Source organism: Microtus ochrogaster, unplaced genomic scaffold (assembly GCF_000317375.1).
Source record: "Microtus ochrogaster isolate Prairie Vole_2 unplaced genomic scaffold, MicOch1.0 UNK26, whole genome shotgun sequence".
Classification (NCBI taxonomy): domain Eukaryota; kingdom Metazoa; phylum Chordata; class Mammalia; order Rodentia; family Cricetidae; genus Microtus; species Microtus ochrogaster.
In genome coordinates, this window is record NW_004949124.1 from 4,216,587 (window position 1) to 4,237,746 (window position 21,160).

The following is a 21,160-nucleotide window of genomic DNA, read 5'->3' on the forward strand; positions in this document are numbered from 1 at the left end:
TTGAGGGCTCACAGTTTGAGGGCTCACAGTTTGGGGGCACAGCCCATCATGGTAGGGAAGTTCTGGAAGCAGGAGCTTAAGAATGCTGATCACATTGCATCTGCTTGCCCTTCCTTGTTCAGCTGAGTTTCTTTTTTATTCAGTCTAGGAGCCCAGCCTAGGAAATGGTGCTGCCCATTTTTAGGTGGGTCTTCCCACCTCAATTGAATATAATTAAGATAATCCCTTCCAGGTATGCCCATACATAGGCTTATCCCCTAGGTAAGATCCTACCCATCTGACAATATTAACTACCACAGAAATGTGTGTTCCTGGGGCTCACCTCAGGCCTACTGCATCACAATTGCTAGAGGACATGGTCTTGCCTGCCTGCTTTTCCTTGCCCTGGTCCAGTGCTGGCTGGTTAGCTCTTCTACCTGTCCTGTTCTTCTGGTTGTGAATGCTCCTATTTGCTTGCTTTAAGCCCTGTCTCTGGCTTCTTTCCCAGTTTGCTCTATGTGCATTCACACCTTATTGCTGAGTGGGAACTTTCTGCCAGTTTTGATTCTCTCTCAAACATTTTCTTTGATTTAGGATGGCAAGATGCCCAGTGAAATGTAAAATTCAGAAGAAACAACAAATATTTGGGCGGAGGGTTGTTAAGGTTTGATTGTATCTCTATGTGAATCTATGTAAAGTCAGGATTGGCCGTGGACTCTAGAGTCTCCCTCCTTAATATCCCGAGTACTGGGGTTGTAGGTGTGTGCTAGCCTACTGCTTCCCATAAGTTTTTAGTGTATGCCCTATGCTGTATTTGTGACATGCTTGGTTAAAATATTGTTACTTGGGGTTGGGGATCTGGTTAAGTATTTGCTGCACAGGCACCAGGACCTTTAATCCCAGCACTTGGAAGGCAGAGGCAGGTGGATTTCTGAGTTCAAGGCCAGCCTGGTCTACATAGCAAGTTCCAGGACAGCCAGAACTATACAGAAGGACAACTGTCTCAAACGAAACAAAGTTGGGCATGGTGAATCATGCTTGTAATCCCAATACTGAGGATGGAGACAGGAGGACCCCTGGGGTTTGTTGGCCAGCTTGTCCAGCTGAATCTGCGGGCTCCGGATAAAAGTGAGATATCCTGATTCAGAAAATAGATGTTGAGTGACTGAGGAAGCCATTCAAGGTTGACCTTTTGGCCTCTACATGCATGCATATACTAATACATTTATACCTGTATACACATGCACATACCCAAACAAGTACCCACATATAAACACTGCTAGGTATTTGAAGTGGAACATTTCATTGAATATCCTGTATATTTTTTTTGGTAAATCTACCTGCCGTTAGGCATGCCAGCATTTTGGTTAGGATGGTTTTGATAGAGCGCCCAGGGGGTTGCCCTTGGTCTCCCTTAGTCTCTCCCCCATCCTTTATCTCTTTACTTCTAGGTCACTCTCTGTCACCTGGCCATCCACTCACTGCTGCTTCTCACCATCTTACTTGGCCAGTTTCTCCAGACTTACAGTCTCTTCTCAAACCTAACTTGCCTTTGTTCTGGGTACATCCTCTGTGCCATGGGGCCAAGCCATGTCTTGCCACTCCAGCACCAAGGTCCCACATATCCAAGCCATCAGAGATTTCCACTCCCAGTTGGGGCTAACACCAAAGCCCCCAGAGACAGCAGTTCAGTGATCTAACTCGTCCATTGATTAGTTACTGCCCATGAGTTACTAGAATGGGCCAAAGTTCATTGTCTGGGTTGAAATTATCCATAGGTATCTCACTGATGCGCTGCCTTTAGGAACATTGACAAAAGGACTTAGGAACATATCCTTAGGTGGCGAAGGGCAAGAAGAGCCCTGTAAGTTCATTAATTTATGTCAATACAATTACAATTCTGCTACCAAGGAAAGGAAAGCTTCTTTTAAAATGTATTTTTAGTCATCTTTTAATTCATTCTTTGACAATTTCACACATGTACACAATGTTTCTGGATCATATCCACTCTTTACTCCTAGATCTCCCCTCATAGGTCCCCTTTCTTGGAAAAGGATCTTCTATGAAGCTGTCTACTAAGACAGCTTGTAATTCTTTTCCCTTTGAGGTGTGTGTGTGTGTGTGTGTATGTGAATGTGATCACAAGAACACATGTAAGCCCTTTGGGGTTTGGAAAGTTAGTTTACGACTTTAGCGTTTTAGAGGGACAGAGCATTTGAGCTTGCTGCGGGTGATGGCTCAGAGGCAAACACTGGATCAAACCAGCCCACCACTACATCTCCACTGCTTAGTGATAACAGCAGTGAAAACAGTCCACTCGGACATCAGGGACCCACCCAGAGCAGTCTGAGAACAAGACAGTAGTGTGTGCTATGGCCTATGCATTAAATTACAGCCGGGGAGGTATGTGAATTCCAGGGCTGGAGAGCAGAGCAGAAACCCTGGCCGGGAGAAGTAAGAGGTTAATTCATGAGAAGGCTTCATGTGACGTTGGATCTGAGTGAAAAATGTAGAGTTCTAGAGAACGGAGACGCGTCTTTCCTGTCCTCTAGAGACCTGTCCGGTCCACCAGGAGAGGCAGGGTGGGTGGCAGTTTGACCGCAGTTCCTGACTTGTACTCTTACTGGCAGGTTTTCTGTTGGGGTACGTATGTGTGTAGGGGGTATGAGCAAGCATGCATCCACCTGGACGTGGCTGTCCTTACATGAACTCAATTTTAATATTCTCAAGAAGTTTTGTTTGTTTTGTTGTTGTTATTTTTGAAGACAGGGTTTCTCTGTGTAACTGCCTTAACTGTCCTGGAACTTGATTTATAGACCAGGCTGGCCTCGAACTCACAGAGATCCTAGGATTAAGGGTATGTGCCACCACATTGAATATGTTCCTAAGTCATTTGGGGATGAAGCAATGCTATGGTTAATGTAGGAAAAGGAGCCAGAGAGTTTGTTGAAATACAAATCGCTGTCTGTATCCATCCTTGGAAATGGAGGTTCTGAAGATCGGGGGTGGGCCCAGCAATCTGCCATTCTAAAGAGCTTGCCAGGCAATCTGATGATGGGAATTTTGGCAACGTTAAAACATAGCTGTGAAGATGGCGCCCCATGCCGCACCCTGCTTTAAAGAACCCTCTGTTGCCGAGAAGATAATAGTCAGACGCATCCTGGATGGACGCCAGCTCTTCAGGCTTCTTCATGGTTTCTTAGACCCAAATCCTAGGGAGGAAAATAGTAGAGACCCTGTCTCACCGAGGAGATGCAGCCACATTATTGGTTCTTACGAAAATGATGTGGATGGGGCTAGAGAGATGGCTTGACGCTAAGAGCATTTGCCTCTCTTGTAGAGGACTTGGGTTCTGGTCTCAGCACACACATGGCAACTCACAACCATCTGTAACTCTAGTTTCAGGGTATCTTTTTTCTTTCTTTGGTTTTTCGAGACATTGTTTCTCTGTATAACAGTACTGACTGTCCTGGAAATCATTTTGTAGACCAGGCTGGCCTCAAACTCACTGAGATCCGCCTGCCTCTGCCTCCCAAGCGCTGGGAGTAAAGGTGTGCGCCACCACCGCGCGGCTAGTTTCAGGATATCTTATGTCCTCTTCTGGCCTCCACAGGTACTAAGCATGTACATGGTACACACACATACATACATGCAGGCAAACTACTCATCCACATAAAAAATAAAAATCTAACAAAGAAGATAACACCATGCAAGGTTAGTGGGAAGAGGTCAACATTCTTTCCTTGGCAGAAATTGTTTTGACACCTGATCCACTCTGAACTTTATGCTGTTCCTCAAAGAGTTCTTGGTTTGCCCCATGACCCCAGGGAAGAGGCAGAGAAGCCCCGGTTGCTCTTTCTCCTTCCACTGGGTTTCTCCTTCCTCATCTTAGAAGGCTTTCGTCACGGCACCTGCTTTGATGGATGTCAGTTTCTCCAACCAGCCCAGATATTCCCCTCTGTTTATGACTGCCATCCTGGGCAGGGGATGCTCTGGAGCTACTCCCACCATCACGTCACGCTCAGTGAACCTGGGCTTTGAGACAAACTCAAACTTCACACCTTCTCTTTCACTGGAAACTCAGTGGGTTGCAAGTGCAGAGTGAGGGCTTGACACATGCTTGTGACACATTCACGCACTGTTTGCCAGGACAGAGCAGTTTTTGGTGGAGAAGCTAACCCCAACACAGAAGGGTGCAGCAGGCTGTAGGAAACAAACACCATCTTGGCAGCTTGCATGCCTTCTGTATAAGGTCAGGAAGAATTTTGCCTTCCAACTGTCTTTCTTTTTTGTGTGTGTGGTTTTTTGAGACAGGGTTTCTCTGTGGTTTTGGAGCCTGTCCTGGAACTAGCTCTTGTAGACTAGGCTGGTCTCGAACTCACAGAGATCTGCCTGCCTCTGCCTCCCAAGTGCTGGGATTAAAGGCGTGCGCCACCACCGCCCGGCTGCCTTCCAACTGTCTTACTTGTGGACGGATGCTGGTGAACTTACTCAGGGGTCACATGCCATATTCCTTAGGGGCAGAATCCTCTTTTAATGTGCTATGGTGATTGTCCCCTAAAGTCAGAGTTGGCTGTACCAAAATTTGAAAGGTGTCCAGCAACAAGTTGTCAGATAAATTAACAGGATAAGGCAAACAGCAATGCTGGCTGGCCACCGACAGGGAGAACTCCTGTAGCTACATGATGAAATCCAAGCTATGATGATCTAATTAGAGCCAACATCAAGGCATAACCCTGGACCAACCCAGGAGTCTCTGTTGGATAGAGATTGATCTGCACCTTGATACTGCCCAACCCCCCCCCCCCCACCCTTTATGTGCAGCTGGTACCTTCAGACCTAAACTAGTGACATCCTGGCACATGGAGGAGCAGGACATTGAAGGAGGCATCGGGTCCATAGTGATCATCACTATACTTTACAGAGCAGTGTTTCAAATCCCAGGGCTCTGAGCTCCGTGTCTCAGCAAAGTCTCATAAATATGACATAAATGTGACAAATATTTAGGAGCTTTCATTTTTGTCTCCCCCAACCTCTTCACTTAGGTTTCCTTCTTGTAGCGATAAAACGTCCCCACATATCGTCATGTTTAGATGCAATAAGGGAAGTCACACAGCAGCCAAGAAAGCAGAAACTCGTTTTTTACACTGGTGGAAAATGCCTGGAATGCACAGTCAGATATTAGAAGAAATTATATGCTAAACACTGCATATGTTTAGCCTATAATATTTATGGCTCTGTGTCGGCTATGAAATATGGAGTGCCTCTGCATGCATGTGTGTGTCCCACTGAAGAGGGAAATGGACCAGCGAATTTGTTCTCAGCGGGATAGTCTTTAATTCAAGCTATGCTGTGGGATGGAAGGGTAGCGCATGTGTTTAGGATGTGAGAGGCTCTTGAGTTCAATCCCCAGGACCAAACTCAAACCAAAATGATGCTTTGGGGCTGGAGAAATGACAGCCAAGCGCTTGGGTGATTGTGTCTCTGAGATCAGGGAACGTGCTTATTATACACAAGCCTAGATGCCGTGGGCCAACCAAGAAATGCAACAGAGCTGCCCAGAGTGCTGTACAGCTCTAGCCCCAGCCCTGGGGAGGCTGAGGTAGGAGGACCCAAGTTCCATGCCAGCCTGGGTAACTCTATAAAATGAGACACTTTCTCAAAAAGAAAAAGAAAAACAACCCACATGATGTATGAGGCTCTTCATAATGTATCATGGCATACTGTTTTACAACAAATGTTTTGATGGACTTAAGAGCACGTGTTCTTTCAGAGGGCCTGGGTTCATTTCCCCAAATCCATAGAGTGGTTCATGGTACACTCTCTAACTCCAGTTCCAGGGGATCTGATGCCCTCTCCTGACCTATGTGGGCACCAGGTTTGCATGTGGTACACATACTTACATGCAGGCAAAGCACCCATATAAATAAAAGAAATAGAAATACATCTTAAAAAGTAACGCTTTGGAAAAGTCATGGATGTGTCCTCATAGTTAAAGGTCCTGCTTTAGCTAAAGTGAGATTCCTGGGTCAGTGGCCCTGGCCCTTGCCTGCTGATGCATGGGTTGCCTGGGTTGCCTGCATTGCCTTGGGCTCAGTAGAGTGCCCCCCTCCCCCCATGCCTCTCTTCAGTTGATTGCTTCTGGTGCAGATGCAGGCAGAGAAAGACTCATTCTCCCTTGGGGGTGGGGGGATGGCCATTAGGATAGGAAGTTGACCACACTCCAGTGAATATATGGACAACATGAAATGAATTTTTCTTTCTTTTTTACGGGGGAGAGAAGGTCAATGGGAGGTGGATATGGGGAGACTGGGAAGTGAGTGCCATTGGGGTGCATGATGTGAGATTCCCAAATAATAATAATAAAAAAAAGAACAAAGATTCCTGGGTTAGAACCCTGGGACTTCATTTTATAAATGTTCTAAGAAGTGTGTTTCTCCTATAGTGCTGATAGTCCATATTGGACCAGTGAGTGTGGTTGTGCGTGCAGAAGCAGATCCCTATGTAAGCATACAACTAGAGCCCCACCAATGAGATTGTTTTGCTGCATCATTTACTGGCTACTGCAGTACAGCCCGAAGCATCTAGAGCATCTCAGGCCATCACCATCCACACAGCAGTGCACAAACACAGGCACTGCAGAATCATAGAATTCCTACGACATTTGGTAATGAGAAGTGTCACCTCCAAAGTGTTTTGGCCAAGTATTTGTAACAGCCACCCTGCGTGGAGATGAGTTATGCATTTTAATAAGTAGCTTGTTCCAAATTTGCTTTCCTTTGTATTGCTGACAACTGGGTGTCAGTAGCAAGGCACACAGGATGTTATTTGCCAAAATGTAAACTCGGCTCATAGGAAAGGAGAAGAAATTATTCCTTTTTGAAAGCTGAGGTGTATGGCAATCTTCAAGTTGCTGGCACATATAAATATGATTCTTTTAAAAATATGGTGTCTTTATTTTTATTCATTTAGAGGTTTGTTTTGTTGAGACAGGGTCTCCTATATCCCAGGGTGACTTGGAACACATGAGGAGCCAAGGATGACCTTAAACCCTGGATCCTCCCCGCTCTACCTCCCAAATGCTTTTATGCAGTGCTAAGGACCAAATCCAGAGCTTCACAGATGTTAGGAGAGGGACCCCACCTACCACCCGAGCTGCATGTCCAGCCCTGAAAGTGATTTGTGTGTGCACGTTCATGTGTATTTGACATGTCTGTTTGGGTACAGGCTTGCCATGGCACATATGTCGTGGACAGATGACATCTTGGGCATCTGGCCTCTTACTCCCTCTTGTTATAGGCAGGCTCTCCTCTTGTTCACCCTTGTGTGACCTCCCATCTTGACACAGGTAAGCTAAGCTGATAGATAGGTGCAACGGCTTTTCCAGCAGTTCTGGAGATTCGAATCCTGGTCCTCACGCTTGCCGGGCAAGTGCTTTATCCACCGAGCCCTGTGCTCAGCCCCTGGAGGTTTTTTTTTTAAAGGAAAAGTTGAAAGAGGTGTTTGGAGATGCTACTGTTACATAATATAACAGAAGGAGACATGGGGTCTGTGTAGAGTAATGCCATCTGTGCACATTCAAACCAACTCGGGAGGAAATGTTCTGAGACTGCTCTATGCTGGAGCCTGGTTCTGCAGGCCCGTAACCCCAGCTGCTTGGGAGACCAAGGCAGGAGGATCATAACGGCAGTCTGTCTGGGCTACAGTGTGGGTTCAAGGCCTGTCTGTACAACAGAGACTGTCAAAAAGGTAAGGGGACAAAACCTGGCTAGTCATATAGCTCAGTGGAAGAGAATTTTTCTGGCAAATGCAAAGCCCTCTGTTCAATCCCCAGTACAACAATAAAACAACATTCAAAAGGAAGAATAACTGTAGGGGTGAAGCTTTAGCAGAAGTGAGAAATCTTCCAACTGGCTCACTTACCCCTCCTCCCAAGCAAGCAGATCCTGGGCAGAAGGCTAGCAACTCACAGAGGTGACCTAACACACGTCTTTGAGGAGCTGCATGACATGCTGCCAACCACGGAACAACTGTGCCTACCTATCTTTGTAAGGAATCTTTCCAGACTCAATAATCTCCTAAGTCAAATTTAGAAAGGTTAGATGGTTTTAAAACATAGTGAAATCTATCCCATCAAAATGCTCTTTCCCCACGAGAGTACTATTTTGGCAAGAGCCAAATGCTTATTTTATCTGTAACTTTAGTTATAACTATTATGTGCTCATTATAATTGTAACTATAAATTTAAATCTATTTTTCTTTTAAAAATTATGCTCCTTTGTGCATATATGTGCATATATTTATGTGTATTTATTTATGTGTGCATATGTATGTATATGAATATGTATATATTTATGTGTGTCTGTGTGTGTGTATATACGTGGACGCACATGTAACACACCATATGGGCAGGGGTCAGAGGCCACCTTGTTGGAGTCAGTTTTCTCCTACAACCTGAGTTCCTGGGATTCAATTCAGGGCCACAGGATTAGTACCAAGTGCCTTGCTCATGGAGCCATTTCAGCAGCCCCAATCCTAGTTTTGTTACAAAAATCATATACTAGATATAGAAATACTTACAAATTTTATGTTGGGGTACACCTGTTAGGAGTATTTCCTGGGTGGTGCATACTGGAAAAGTTAGGCTCCCTAAACTAGATTCTCCTCCCTTTGATGGCAGGTTTGTGGCTGTCTGGAGGAAGGGGTAGAACACAGAGTGGTCCAGGTATTTTTGTTATTGAAACAGCATCAGTATCAGCTTAAGGAGGATAGCAGTACTGGACCAATGCACACTGGCAGAGCAACAAAGGCAACCAAATAAAATAGGAAATTGAAGCGCTTCCCATGAACAGTACTAAGAATAGCTAAATCTCCTGAGTGAGCTCTCTGTGCCAAGAAGTGCCCCATGCTCTCCCCCAGACCATCTTATCCCCATGGCACAAGGTCTGAGTCATGGCGGGACTACCCATAGCGCTGATTTCATAGTACCCATGACACCTTCTGGAAGTTTTGGACAATTTAGGAAGCTGCTTAGGTCTCCTTGGGTGTCAGGGGGATTTCAGTTCCATAGAGAGCCTGGTTCTGTATCCTGCTGTGTAAAACTACAAAAACACAACCAGAGAAGGAAGGTCAAAACGGAGTCTCCACACATAATGACATCATCGCTGGCCCTTACTGGTCCCCAGAGATGTACTCTGAACTGTTTTCCCAGCAAGTGGGAAAAAAATCCTAGCTGCCTTGCAGGCTTACCTCCTGGCTGCCTCCTGGGCTCTGCCCTGGGCTAGGTATCTTACCCTCTAGAACATGAACACCTTTCAGTTGTCAATTCGTTCTGAATATTTAAAGGGGACGGAGGTGCAGTCATGGCCTGTCACTCCCGTGCTAAATGGTCTAGGCATGGTTAGTGTTGTGGGTGTTTGGCCTGTGACTCAGTTCAAAAGAGCTTCCTTGGCTGAATACCGTAGCTGTTTAAAAATCCATCACACCAGTGGTGGTGGCGCACAGCTTTAATCCCAGCTCTCAGGAGGCAGAGGCAGGCAGATATCTATGAATTCAAGGCCAGCCTGGTCTACAGATCAAGCTTCAGGACAGGCTCCAAAGCCACACAGAGAAACCCTGTCTCAAAAAATATAAAAACAAAACATAAGAAAAATCATCAGTTTTTCACAAAGGGGCCAGTACTTTAATTTTGCACTAAGTGCAATGAATTACATAGTTGGTCTTAGGTCTAGACCAGGGCAGAGTGGGCCATATGGAGCACTTGACTGAGCTAGTGGCCAATCCCAAGGCCCGTCACTGCGTTACTACCTTGGAAACAAAGTCTAGAAGTAAACTCAGCTTCAAACCAGACTTTGAATGCTTGTATTACAAAATGCCTTGGCAAGGTGGGCACGGAATGCTGCTAAATCCCAGGTTTGGGGGCTGGGGAGTGAGAACCCATCCTCTCTTTATTCCTTGACCCTGAGTTTGGCCACCCGACATCCTAGCACATAGAACTGCACAACCCATTTCTTTCTTTGGCCTTCTGGGACTCTGCAAAGGCACACCAGTCCAAACTGAATTTTAACTGTGTGTGTGTGTGTGTGTGTGTGTGTGTGTGTGTGTGTGTGTGTGTGTGTGGTGTGGTAGGGGAGCAAGCTGTGGCTTCAGCCATTCCACTCCACAGAGGGGCCTTTGCTAGCCCAAGGGCCAGTAGCTCTATTCTAGGCATATGTTAGAGACGCATGGAGAGTGTAGGCAGTGGCGCAAAGGGCGCAGAGAGCGGGTTGGTAGTTATGCTTTTTTCCCTAGGCGTGCACATAGGAGAATGATCACAGTTCTTATTGATCACACATGTTTTCCCCCACACCCTTTCATACAGCTTCTCATTTAACCCCCAAATAACTGGGTTGCTTTTTTCTTTTTTTGTGGGAGAGGGGGTAGAGGAACAAGGTTCTTGCTTTTTATTACAGTTGAACAATAGGGCCTTTCCTCATACCTCAGGATTGATTAGACTCCCTTTCACCCCATCTAAGCCCCACCTGCCAGGACGTGTGGTTGTTCAATCATCTTGCCTGACCATGCTTGAGATTGGACTTGGTCAGAGATAAAATCCAGATGATTCAAACACCGCGGTGTGGAATGCGTTTAGGGACACTTGCATTTCTTCACGTCTCAGTTCCTTGAGTCCCATGCTCTAGCAGTATCTTGGTTGCTGGGGGTGAAGGCAGGGAGTTAAGCAGACTCCAGGTCTTCCTTTGCAAGAGGATGGAGAGGCCCTGGGCAGGAGGCAGAGCCTGGAGCCAGTGGGACAAGCTTCTAGTGATGAGTCTCCTGCACATTGTTGGAGAACAGGGAGGTGGGACACATCTTTTTGCTGAACTCTGACAAGCTGCCATGCTCTTGCCAACAGTGACAAAACTGACTGGTCCAGCAGATGCATAACTTGTTAGCATTCTATGGGCAGTGAAACAATCACCACAAGGATATATTTGGTTATTATTGTTGTTGTTGTTGTTGTTTTTAAATCATTATTTTTTTTAAATTTTTATTTATTTTATGTATATGGGTGTTTTGTCTGCCTATATGTCTGTATATGCCTGGCCAGAAGAGAAGGTGTCTGAATCCCTGGAATTGGGGTCACAGACAGCTGTGAGCCACCATATAAGTACTGGGAATTGAACCCAGGTTCTCTGGAAGAATAGTCAGTGCTCTTAACCACTGAGTCATCTCTCCAGTCCCTTTTAAAAAATAATGGGTGTTTTTTTGTTTTGTTTTGTTTTTTGGCAAGATAGGGTTTCTCTCTATGTAACCCTGGCTGTCCTAGAACTTGCTTTATAGACCAGGCTTGTCTCTAACTCAGAGATCCACCTGCCTCTGCCTCCTGAGTGCTGGGACTGAAAACATGTGTCACTACTACCTGGTTGTTATTATTATTATTTTATTATTTTGGTTTTTCAAAACAGGGTTTCTCTGTGTAACAATCCTGGAACTCACTTTGTAGACCAGGATGGCCTTGAATTCACAGAGATCCTCCTGCTTCTGCCTCCTGTTACCTGGGATTAAAGGTATGTCCTACCACTGCCCAGGTGGTTTTATTATTTAAAATAATATTTTTGAGACAGAGTCTCACTATATCGTCTTGACTGGAACTATGCAGAGCAGGCTGGACTTGCACACAGAGATCTACATGTCTCTGCCTCCTACACGTTGGCTGTGTGCCACTATAGCTGGCTTTTTAAGATGGAATCTGTAAATCACCATGATTTCATAGTGTCAGTGCTACGGAAAGTACTGGTATAGTCCACATGAAGACATGCCAGTTATCTAACCTAGTTACCCCTCCTGCTGCCTGAACTGTTACTGGTTTATTTTTCTCTAGTAACAATGTATTTCATTTCTGGAAGTTTTCTTTGATTCTTAGTTCTTTCATAAAAAAAACTGCCTTGTTCTTTCATTTTACATTTTTTATCTCTAAAAATACTATTTTCTGTGTATGTGCCTGAGTGTACACATGTGTACTGTGTGCATACAGTCCCTCCAAAGGCCAGACAGGCGCACACTGTAACTAGAGTAACAGGTGGTTTTGAGCTTCCAACGTGGATGCTGAGAACCCAACCTAGGTCCTCTGGACAAGTGTCTTAACTACTGAGCCATCTTTCCATGCCACTCCTTAATTAAAAAAACCATATTGATATGCTCATGGTACTGCTGTATGGTGACATTTTTGCTGACAGGGGACCACCTATAGGATAGGGCTTCCATAGGTTATAATGGAGTTGAAGTTTTTTTTTTATCATGTAGTGACATCCTAACTGTCCTTTGTGTGTGTGTGTGTGTGTGTGTGTGTGTGTGTGTGTGTGTGTGTGTGTGTGTTGTAGTAGTAGTAGTAGTTACTTTTCCATTGCTGTGTAAGGCATTATGGCCAAGGCAACTGTACTAGCTAGTTTTATGTTAACTTGACACAAGCTGAATCATCAGAGAGAAGGGAACCTCATTTGAGAAGATGCCTCCCTAAGACAGAGCTGCAGACAAGCCTGGAGGGCATTTTCTTAATTAGTGATTGATGGGGGAAGACCCGGCCCATTGTGGGTGGGGCCACCCCTGAGCCTGAGGTCCTGGATTCTATAAGAAAGCAGGCCATGAGGAGTGAGTGAGCCAGTAAGCAGCCCCCTCCATGGGCTCCGCAGCATCAGCTGCGGCCTCCAGGCTCCCGCCCTGCTTGAGTTCCTGTCCTCACTGCTTCTAATGATGAACTAGAGATGTGGAACTGAGTGAAATTAGCCCTTTCCTCTCTAAGTTGCTTTGGTCATGGTGTTTCATATAGCAATAGCAACCCTAACGAAGACGGCAACCTATAGAAGGAAGGGTGTATTTGTGCTTACGGTTCCTGAGGCATGGGAGTCCATCCTCACCAGAGCTGGGAAGAGTGGCACACTATACTGTTTATTATTTTTGAAGTGTATTCTTTGTATTTACAAACAAAACATTTGTTATAAACAGTATGCCATGATACATTAGGAGGCACCTATGCATTGTGGCTCCCTGCCTTGCCTCATCTCTCACTATCTCTTTCATTTTGAGAAAGTGTCTCATTTTATAGAGTTACCCAGGCTGGCATGGAACTTGGGTCCTCCTACCTCAGCCTCCCCAGGGCTGCGGCTAGAGCTGTACAGCACTCTGGGCAGCTCTGTTGCATTTCTTGGTTGGCCCACGGCGTCTAGGCTTGTGTATAAGCACGTTCCCCCATCTCAGAGACACAATCACTCCTCTACATACATCTCAGCACCTGGCTGTCATAGCTAACCAGGCTGTGCTCCTTTGTAAGAGCCGCATCAGGAAAACGTCACGGGTCTAGCTGTGACACCTGATTCTCACTTTCCGGGATTGCTTGGCTTTGCTTACGAAAAGACTGGCTACAAATCTAAACTGAAGCTAATTTTTAAAATCGCAGCTTATTAATCAGGTGAGTTCTTTACCCAGGGGACTGTCAGGGCTGTTGTTATGTTAGTCTAGATTTTTATTTGATTTTATAGATGATTCATTTGCACCTGGGTTGGATTCATGGCTGGACTTGGCGGCCATTTTTTTTTCTATTTGGAGGTTGTTCCTCTCCCACGGGATTAATCTTGCACTCGGTGTAAAGAAAACACAACTGAGCCAATTCCCTCTTCTCTGAATCTCGGTTTCCTTCTCTGTACAAAGTGGGTGATGACAGGAAGGAGTGGGGTTTCGTTATTACGGACGAGGGTGCTGTCTGGTCTGACCCAAGCACTAGAAGGATGTCAATTGTCTTCTTTTTTCCTTTCTTACTCCCCGGCCCTCTCCTTTCAGGGTCTCATGTCGCTCAGACTTGTCTTGAAATCACTATGCAGCCAAAGATGACCTTGAAGTTCTGATTCCCCTTCCTGTACTTCCTGAGTGCTGGATTATAGGTGTGTGGCATCACCTCGGGTGTACGGGGATTCAACCCAGGGCTTCATTCATGCCAGCAAGCACTCTGCCATCTGAGCAACGGCCGCGGCCCTCAATCTTCTTGAGAACTTTCTTTTGAAGGAATCTTTTTCACTATCACGTACCATCCCAAATCAGAGGCAGCCTGATACTGCCACCATTGTAAGCACAATCACTGCTACCCCCTTGCCGTTTCCACAGTTCTCCCAGTGATTGACTCATCATTTCGCCCCGTTTCCCTAGACATCACCCCGGATACAGACCAGGCGCATCCTTTTCTCAGCCTACACAGAAATCCCAGTCTTAATGGCTCTATTGTTCCCCCTGGGTCTCTAACAAGATCATCACTCCATAGTTCAGAGCTCCACTGATGTTCCCAAAGCCTCGCTGAAGGATTCTGACTGGGTTTAATCTACCCTAATCTTTCCTTTATGACTTTGAAAGCCTCTATGAGGTGTACTCAGAGGTAGCGTCCCTGGAAATGATAGGCTTTTTTCATGGTATGGCTTTGGGCGTAGTCCTAAGGAGACTGTTTACCAAAAAGGACACGGTACACCTTCAGTGCACACAGGTCTCGAGTCCCTCATCCAAAAGGCGTGGGATCTGAGTGTTTTGGATTCTGCATTTTTATTTATTTATTTATTTTTTATTTTTGAGACAGGGTTTCTCCGTAGCTTTTTGGTTCCTGTCCTGGCTAGCTGTTCTAGACCAGGCTGGCCTCAAACTCACAGAGATCTGCCTGCCTTTGCCTCCCGAGTGCTGGGATTAAAGGCGTGAGCCACCACCGCCCGGCGGATTCTGCAGTTTTTGAATATTTGTATGTATGTTGTTGAGATACCTCAAGAATAGAACTGAAGTCTAAAAATGAGACCCACTTTTGTGTCAGACAAACCAACTACAAATATTCTGCAGGTAACTACACAGGTTTGAATGCATCCATAATATGGGGGTCAGGTAAGGAATTTTCCACTTGAATCACCATGTTGGTGTTCAGTGTGTCAGGTGTTCTCTGGGGTTGGGATGGAAAGAGGAATGGGAATTGGAAGAAATGGAAGGTGCATGGTTTGGAATTCCTAGACTAACTTAGGCTGTCTCTGTGGTGAGGTCAGCTCAGATGAGAAGCGCCTAGGGAGGTGTTGACACAGTTTGCGGAATGAGCAGGGCGTGATGCACTGTTCATAGTTTCAGACCTGGAAGCCCAGGAGGAAACAGACACTGAGCATGGCCCTACTTGGGGATCTTCCCGAAAAGAGATGAACTCCCAGGAGAGGAATGCAGTCAGTCTCCGTCCCCTGAGAGCACTGCCCAGTACCAAGGGCCCATCTCTGGGCTTTGCCTCAACCCTTCACTAAAAATGACACCGTGAACATGTTTTCATTTGCGCAGTGTTCTGGAGCCGAGAAAGAGGGGAGCTCGCATTCCAATTTTATTGATGTAGAATCTGAGAAGCTGAGCGCGAGAACAGGGTTTGAATATATGGGGTTCTAACATGCTTTGTCACCCCATGCTTAGGGATTATAGGGATGCTTAACAAAAAGATGATGACACGGGACTGCTGGATTCTTATTAGGTTCCTTTGAGGTGAAATCCACACGGCGTACGATCACTTTTAAAAAGAATTCATTGGCATTTAGTGCCTTCACAGTGATGACTACCACCATTTTCAGAGTGTCCTCCCTGAGGTTTTATGCAGGATGAAAGGGAAGAATGCATTTGAGACATGCAGCTCTGGCCTTGTCCCAGACCAGTGGTCTGGATTTTCAGATTTAATTCAGATTTCTCTCAGATATCAGCTAATATAGAACTAGGAATTACCTGAAATTAGTGTTGAAAATCATTTGAAAATCAGGTTGAGGGGACATGACATAATTCATATCCCAATCTAGTTTTCTTCTAAAATGGTATCGTCTTTTTGAGGGAAACTCACCGGGCAATCAGACACATCTACCTGGAATCAACTACATTATCAAGGAGTCTCCTCTATGTTGGAAGGAGTTTGTCTTCCCAGCCAGGCTGTGACATGCACAGCTCAGGAGTCACCACAATGCTCTCATTGTCTTGGGCACGTGGCAAAACAGGTGCTGGGTAGAATAGCACAGTGACCAGTCAGCCCCAGATTCCAGCCACCACCAGGTAACCAGTGCTTTCATTTCTTTTGAAATTATGGGTTTGGTGCATGACGAGATCCACTTGTCATAATACTGTGATGAAGCTGGTCAGGGCCAGCCTGGACTCTGGTCTTATTCCCCAGGCAACCTTGCCTGGTATAGAACCGAACACACTCTGGCTCCCACCCTGGGTGAGCATCAGACGGAGGGCAAGGGCAAGGACCAGGCTAAGCTAAGAATAAAATAGTCTTTTCAGTAAAGGCTCTGGCCTTCCAGAAACCTGGGAGCAGCCAAATTCCCAAGAAGTTGTGACAGTCCCTTTGGCTTCTGAGGGCACCAGGTATAGAAACAAGGTTGGCCACAGTGTCCAGGGCTGCAGCAGCTGAAGGCCTGGTGAGGAGAGTAGCTTGGAATCTGGATGAAGATCCACGCACTCAGGCAGGGGCCTAGAGGTGGGTAGCGTTCAAAATTGTGGAAGGAGCCTCCATACGGGGGCGTCTCATGGCTCTCCACAGCATCATGCCAAGGATGCCAACTACCAGACCACCTACTGCTGCCACTGGCACTGCCCAGGTCAGCACCTTGGAGGATGCTTCAGCCTGCTGGGCTGGGAGAAGCTGAGTACTCCGAAGGGTGTAGAGGAACGGGCTTTCCTAGGGAAGGAGGCAGGACGAACAGAGGTTAAAGGCGCTCTCCCCCCATCCATCCATTTGCCCAAATCCCATCTCTAAAAGAGTGCAGTGACTTCATTACTGCGTGTCCCTGTTGTAAATCTCTTTCCTTCACATTGTACCTGAACCTTCCTGTGGGAATGGGTCTGTCAAGGGGCCACCACCCAGCTATAATCCCTTTGTTTTTTCTCCAACACTTTCTTTCAAATGTGATTCTGAAAGGTGGGGAGTTGGTAAGCTACTGTTGGAAGAGTCTTGGGGAGCTGGCTGATCTGCCACCTCTGGGTCTTCTGATCATTTCCCATTCCAGTAGTGCCTAGGGTTGAGGAAAAGTCAGGGCAAGAGGAGCCCTGGTCTTGCAGTGGATTCAAGCACTGGAGTGAGAAGTGGGTGGGAGGGCTCTCTTAGTAAACAAACATTTTGCACAGCTGTGTGGCCCTGGGTTGGGAGCTCCGATAAGTACCCGAGGACAGGATATTCTCTCATTGTCCTGGAGGAAGATGTGCAGAAACAAGCACAGTATAAAGGGGAAGGTGCAAACAGAAGAGGGTGCCCGGCACAGGGATGTGTTTGGAGACAGGAACAGTAGAATATGACAGGATGGAGAGAAGCCCAGGAAATAAGGGACCAGTGGGGTCAGAAGGAGGTAGACATTTTCACAGGCCAAGTCAGTAGTGAACAGATGTAAAACCCACATGCACACTAGTGAAACTCCTCTGGAAGTGGGTCCATTTGCCTAGGGTGTCAGATGTGTAATGGCGGGAGGTAGGTCTCCCTGGGCAGTGGCGACCAGACAGGGAATTACTTTCCAGGACAGTCACTCAGTGTCTAGAAGCAAGTGGAGGATGTTGGAGAGTTGGAGGGACAGGTGGGGCAGTGTCTTTATTGTCACCTCCCATCCCTGAGCTCCTAGTGTCGGGCTGGGCATGACAAGATCCTCAAATCCTTCTGCAGTAAAGCAGTTTAAGGCATCTAGCTGGAACTGCCTAGCACGACTCCTCTCCTTCCCCTATTTTGTGGTAGTCAGAAGGGAAAGTGGTGAGGCACTGAGTGGCAGTGTGTTTAAGTCCCGCCCCCACACATCCGCTCAGCTTAGGACAGGTAGGATACTCATTGCTCACTCACAGGTGAAGGACACTTGAGTTTGGTCCGGCTGTGTGTGAAGTTATTGGAAGTTGTCTTACGGCCCACTGGTTCCAGCTGGGAAGAGAAAAAAGGATACGGTGACTATGAAAAAGGCTAGGATCTGGCTTACATAGGATGCTCTCTTGGAAGGGTGTGTTCAAATCAGTCACTTGTTAAGATTTGCTGTGCAGCACAGCAGCACTGGCTGGAGCTGACTTTTGACTTCCAGGGAGAAAAGTCTGTCTGAATCAGGCAGGGCCCCTGAGCCGATGCCTCTAGACTTACCCAGAAAAGGACACCAGGGCCCCAGGAGAGAACCATCAGTCCATAGTGAATCTCTTAAAGATCTGGGACCAGAATGCCCACTGCCTCTCCAGTCGTGGGTGGCAGTGACTGCAGACACTGTATCTTCAATTTTATAAAGTGGTGATCATATTTACCAACTTGTCCAAGCGCGTGCGGCTAGTCAGTTTCAGGAGAACTTTGAAAAGCATATTGGTTACCATGACATCCTTACTACACTTGGCTTGCCAACCTTGAGAAACTGGAATTTACTGGAACTGCTTTATGGGTTGTCACACAGAGGAAAACATTTACTTGAAATATCCCAGGGAGCAGCTGTGGCTCAGTGGGGTGCTGTTAAATGCTTCCATTTCAGACTCTGGGAGAAGTAGCAGAAATATGATATACCCCCAACCCCAGCGACTTTAGGAAGTAGTCTGTCCTGGACTTGTGCCCCATGGGGAGGAAAAGATTGGACACTTTGAACTGGTCTGGCCTTCATTTACTGTGTAATCTGTTTCAGGTCTGTTCCTGGCCACCAAGTCCTGACCATGCAGGAAGTAAACACTCTCCCCATGTTGGTGACAGGCCTGGGCCCTGATCTCCCTGTCTTCTGTCTAAATGCCTTCCACACCTATTCCTTAGGGACTCAGAGGAAGGGGAATGGCTCTGGGCTTGGAAGAGATACCAAGAGCACATGTCTGAGCCTTCGCTTGGTCAACAATGACCATGCAGGGTAGACAGTGCCTGCTCCAAGGCAGCAGGATGACTGGTACTCTGACTGTGGCGCATTTGTGAGGACATTTATTTTAGGGCTTCCAGAGAAATGATGACGGGGAAGCAGGCATGAACCAGGATGGGTTATGGATGTAGATCTATTTCTGCTTTCTTAGAGCCAAGGAAACACCACTGCATTCTAGCAAACAGAAATGCCAGAGACAGAATGGATGCTAAAGGTCAGGTTGGCCGATTCCCAGTGCTGTTCTAAGAACTGGCACAGAGGACAGCTGTGACCCTGTGGGTTCAACGAGCCTCTATCAATTTCCTCTTCTGTTGCTTCCCACCAGAGTGCATCCTCACCCCTCCATCACCTGGGCTGTTGTTCTCTAGGAAGTTTTTTTTTTTCCCCAGTCAGCTATATTAAATTCACGGCAAGTCCTTCTATGACCTGCCCCTTGGTGGTTGGCCCTACAATCCCTGCTACCTACTCCTCCCTAGCGCATCTCAGTGAATTCTGTGGTTTCAAATCCTGTGTTGGTGTGCTGAGGTCACTTTTCTGTTGTGGCTGTCGAATCTCAGCTGGACGCTCCCATTTGAGCTCTTGCCCGTAGCAGACCCTGATGCCTCTGTGTAGATAGATGTCTAGGAGGCAGCTCCCACTTCCCATGTCCAACACAGGACACAGTTTCCAAGTAGCTATCTCGTTTGCTATCTGACCCCGAAGCCCCTCCCTAGTCACTTCCCTCGGCCAGTTTTAAATACATCCTGTGATCACAGGTCTCCTCCACGGCTGTCACCCTGGACCTGGCCACATTCGGATCGTGCTGTCATTTCTCTCGTATCTGGGATCCCAGCTCGTGTCTGCACAGTGATTAGAGAACAGATGGGAACATGCCAGCCCCTTGTTTAAAACAGCTGGGGACGTGGCCCTTGCCTGTCTTTCTGACTCTGGTTCCTGACCGCTGGTGCATCGCACTGGCCTGTACGCGCCTCTAAAGCTTCCAGCTCATTCCTGATTCCACGCCGCATGGTTCCTATTTCTTCTCCCTGGAACACTGTGGCCCAGACCTCTGCCTGCCTGGCGACCTCTTGACATTTAATTCACATGCCATCACTGCCATCCATAGTCAGTCGGATGTGACCTTGATCTGTCTAACTTGATCATCACCTGCCTTTTCTTGGCCACACCGTTCTCACTCCATGACAGCAGGGGTATTCTTCACTTTGTTACATTTTTGGCATCTGGAACAGTACCTACCATGTAGAAGTGCTGGATGGTTGGTTGATGAATGGACTTGAATGGAAAAAACTAAGAAGGAAAAAGGCTTGGCACAGCCCCAGGAAGTGGAGTTGTTTTTCTAGAACCAACCTTTCCTAACACAGGCACTGTGGGGTACCAATGATTCAGCTGATCTCAGGGCTCAGCAAGGTACATTGGAGCTGGCAGCCATTGGCATGGCCCTGGGAGGTAAAAGAGGTCCCTAGGGTAGCTTCCCCTTGAGTGTTTAGGCAAGGAAGCAAGAAAGAAAACCCAAGGTAAAAGGCTAGTGTAAAACTGAAAAGTAGGGGCAGGGGCTCCCTAGCTTAGTGGCGAGAGAAAGGGATTGGGGCCAAGTTCCCAAAAGCCTTGTACACTATGCCAAAGGGGTCTAATCTGCCTCCTTCCTTTCTGTCAGAATGGCACATGACTCTAATCCTAGCAGTCAGGTAGGTCTGTTGGTTCTAGACCAACTTGGTTTCTATGGTCAGTCAGGGATATGTAGTGAGACCCTATCTCCAAAGGAAGAAAGAAAAGGGCACCAAGTCTTCTAAGACCTACTCCAGACGTGTGTGTGTGTGTGCGCGTGTGCGAGCACACATACACAGTTACCCTCAAAGACTAGGACATTGGATCCCCTGGAGTTACAGGCAATTGTAAACTCTCTGGGCTGGATATGTTTTCGTCAATTTGACACATGCTATAGTTATCTGAGAAGAGGCAACCACAATTGAGAAAATGCCTCCATGAGATTGAACTGGAGGTAAGCCTATGGCACATTTTCTTAACGGGTGACTGCTGTGGGCTGTGCCTCTGGATGATATAAGAAAGCAGGCTGAGCAAGCCTGTAAGCAGTGTTCCTCCAGGTCTGCTTGAGTTCATGCCCTGGCTTCCTTCACTGATGGGCTGTGCTGTACGGTGCTGTGCTATGGAACTGTAAGCTCAAACAAACCCTTTTCTCTCCAAGTTTCTTTTGGGGGATAATCATAGCAGCAATAGAAACCTAACTAAGACACTATCTGACATAGTTGGGAACTGAACTTGGGTTCTGGGCAAGAGTGGTATGCAGTCTTTTTTTTTTTTTA

General features: G+C 46.7%; 1 protein-coding gene across 1 annotated transcript in view; it reads right to left on the bottom strand.

The window, feature by feature from the left end:
* Positions 1-15,316: 15,316 nt before the first annotated feature.
* The window catches only part of Plb1 (phospholipase B1), a 52,681-nt gene continuing 46,837 nt past the window's right edge, over positions 15,317-21,160 (bottom strand). Inside the window, exons 35-36 of the mRNA XM_013354056.1 lie at positions 17,816-17,890; positions 15,317-16,672 (exon numbers count right to left, since the gene is read on the bottom strand). Coding sequence (XP_013209510.1) covers positions 16,466-16,672; positions 17,816-17,890 — 282 coding nt within the window. The 3' untranslated portion in view covers positions 15,317-16,465. The remainder of the gene's footprint in view (positions 16,673-17,815; positions 17,891-21,160) is intronic.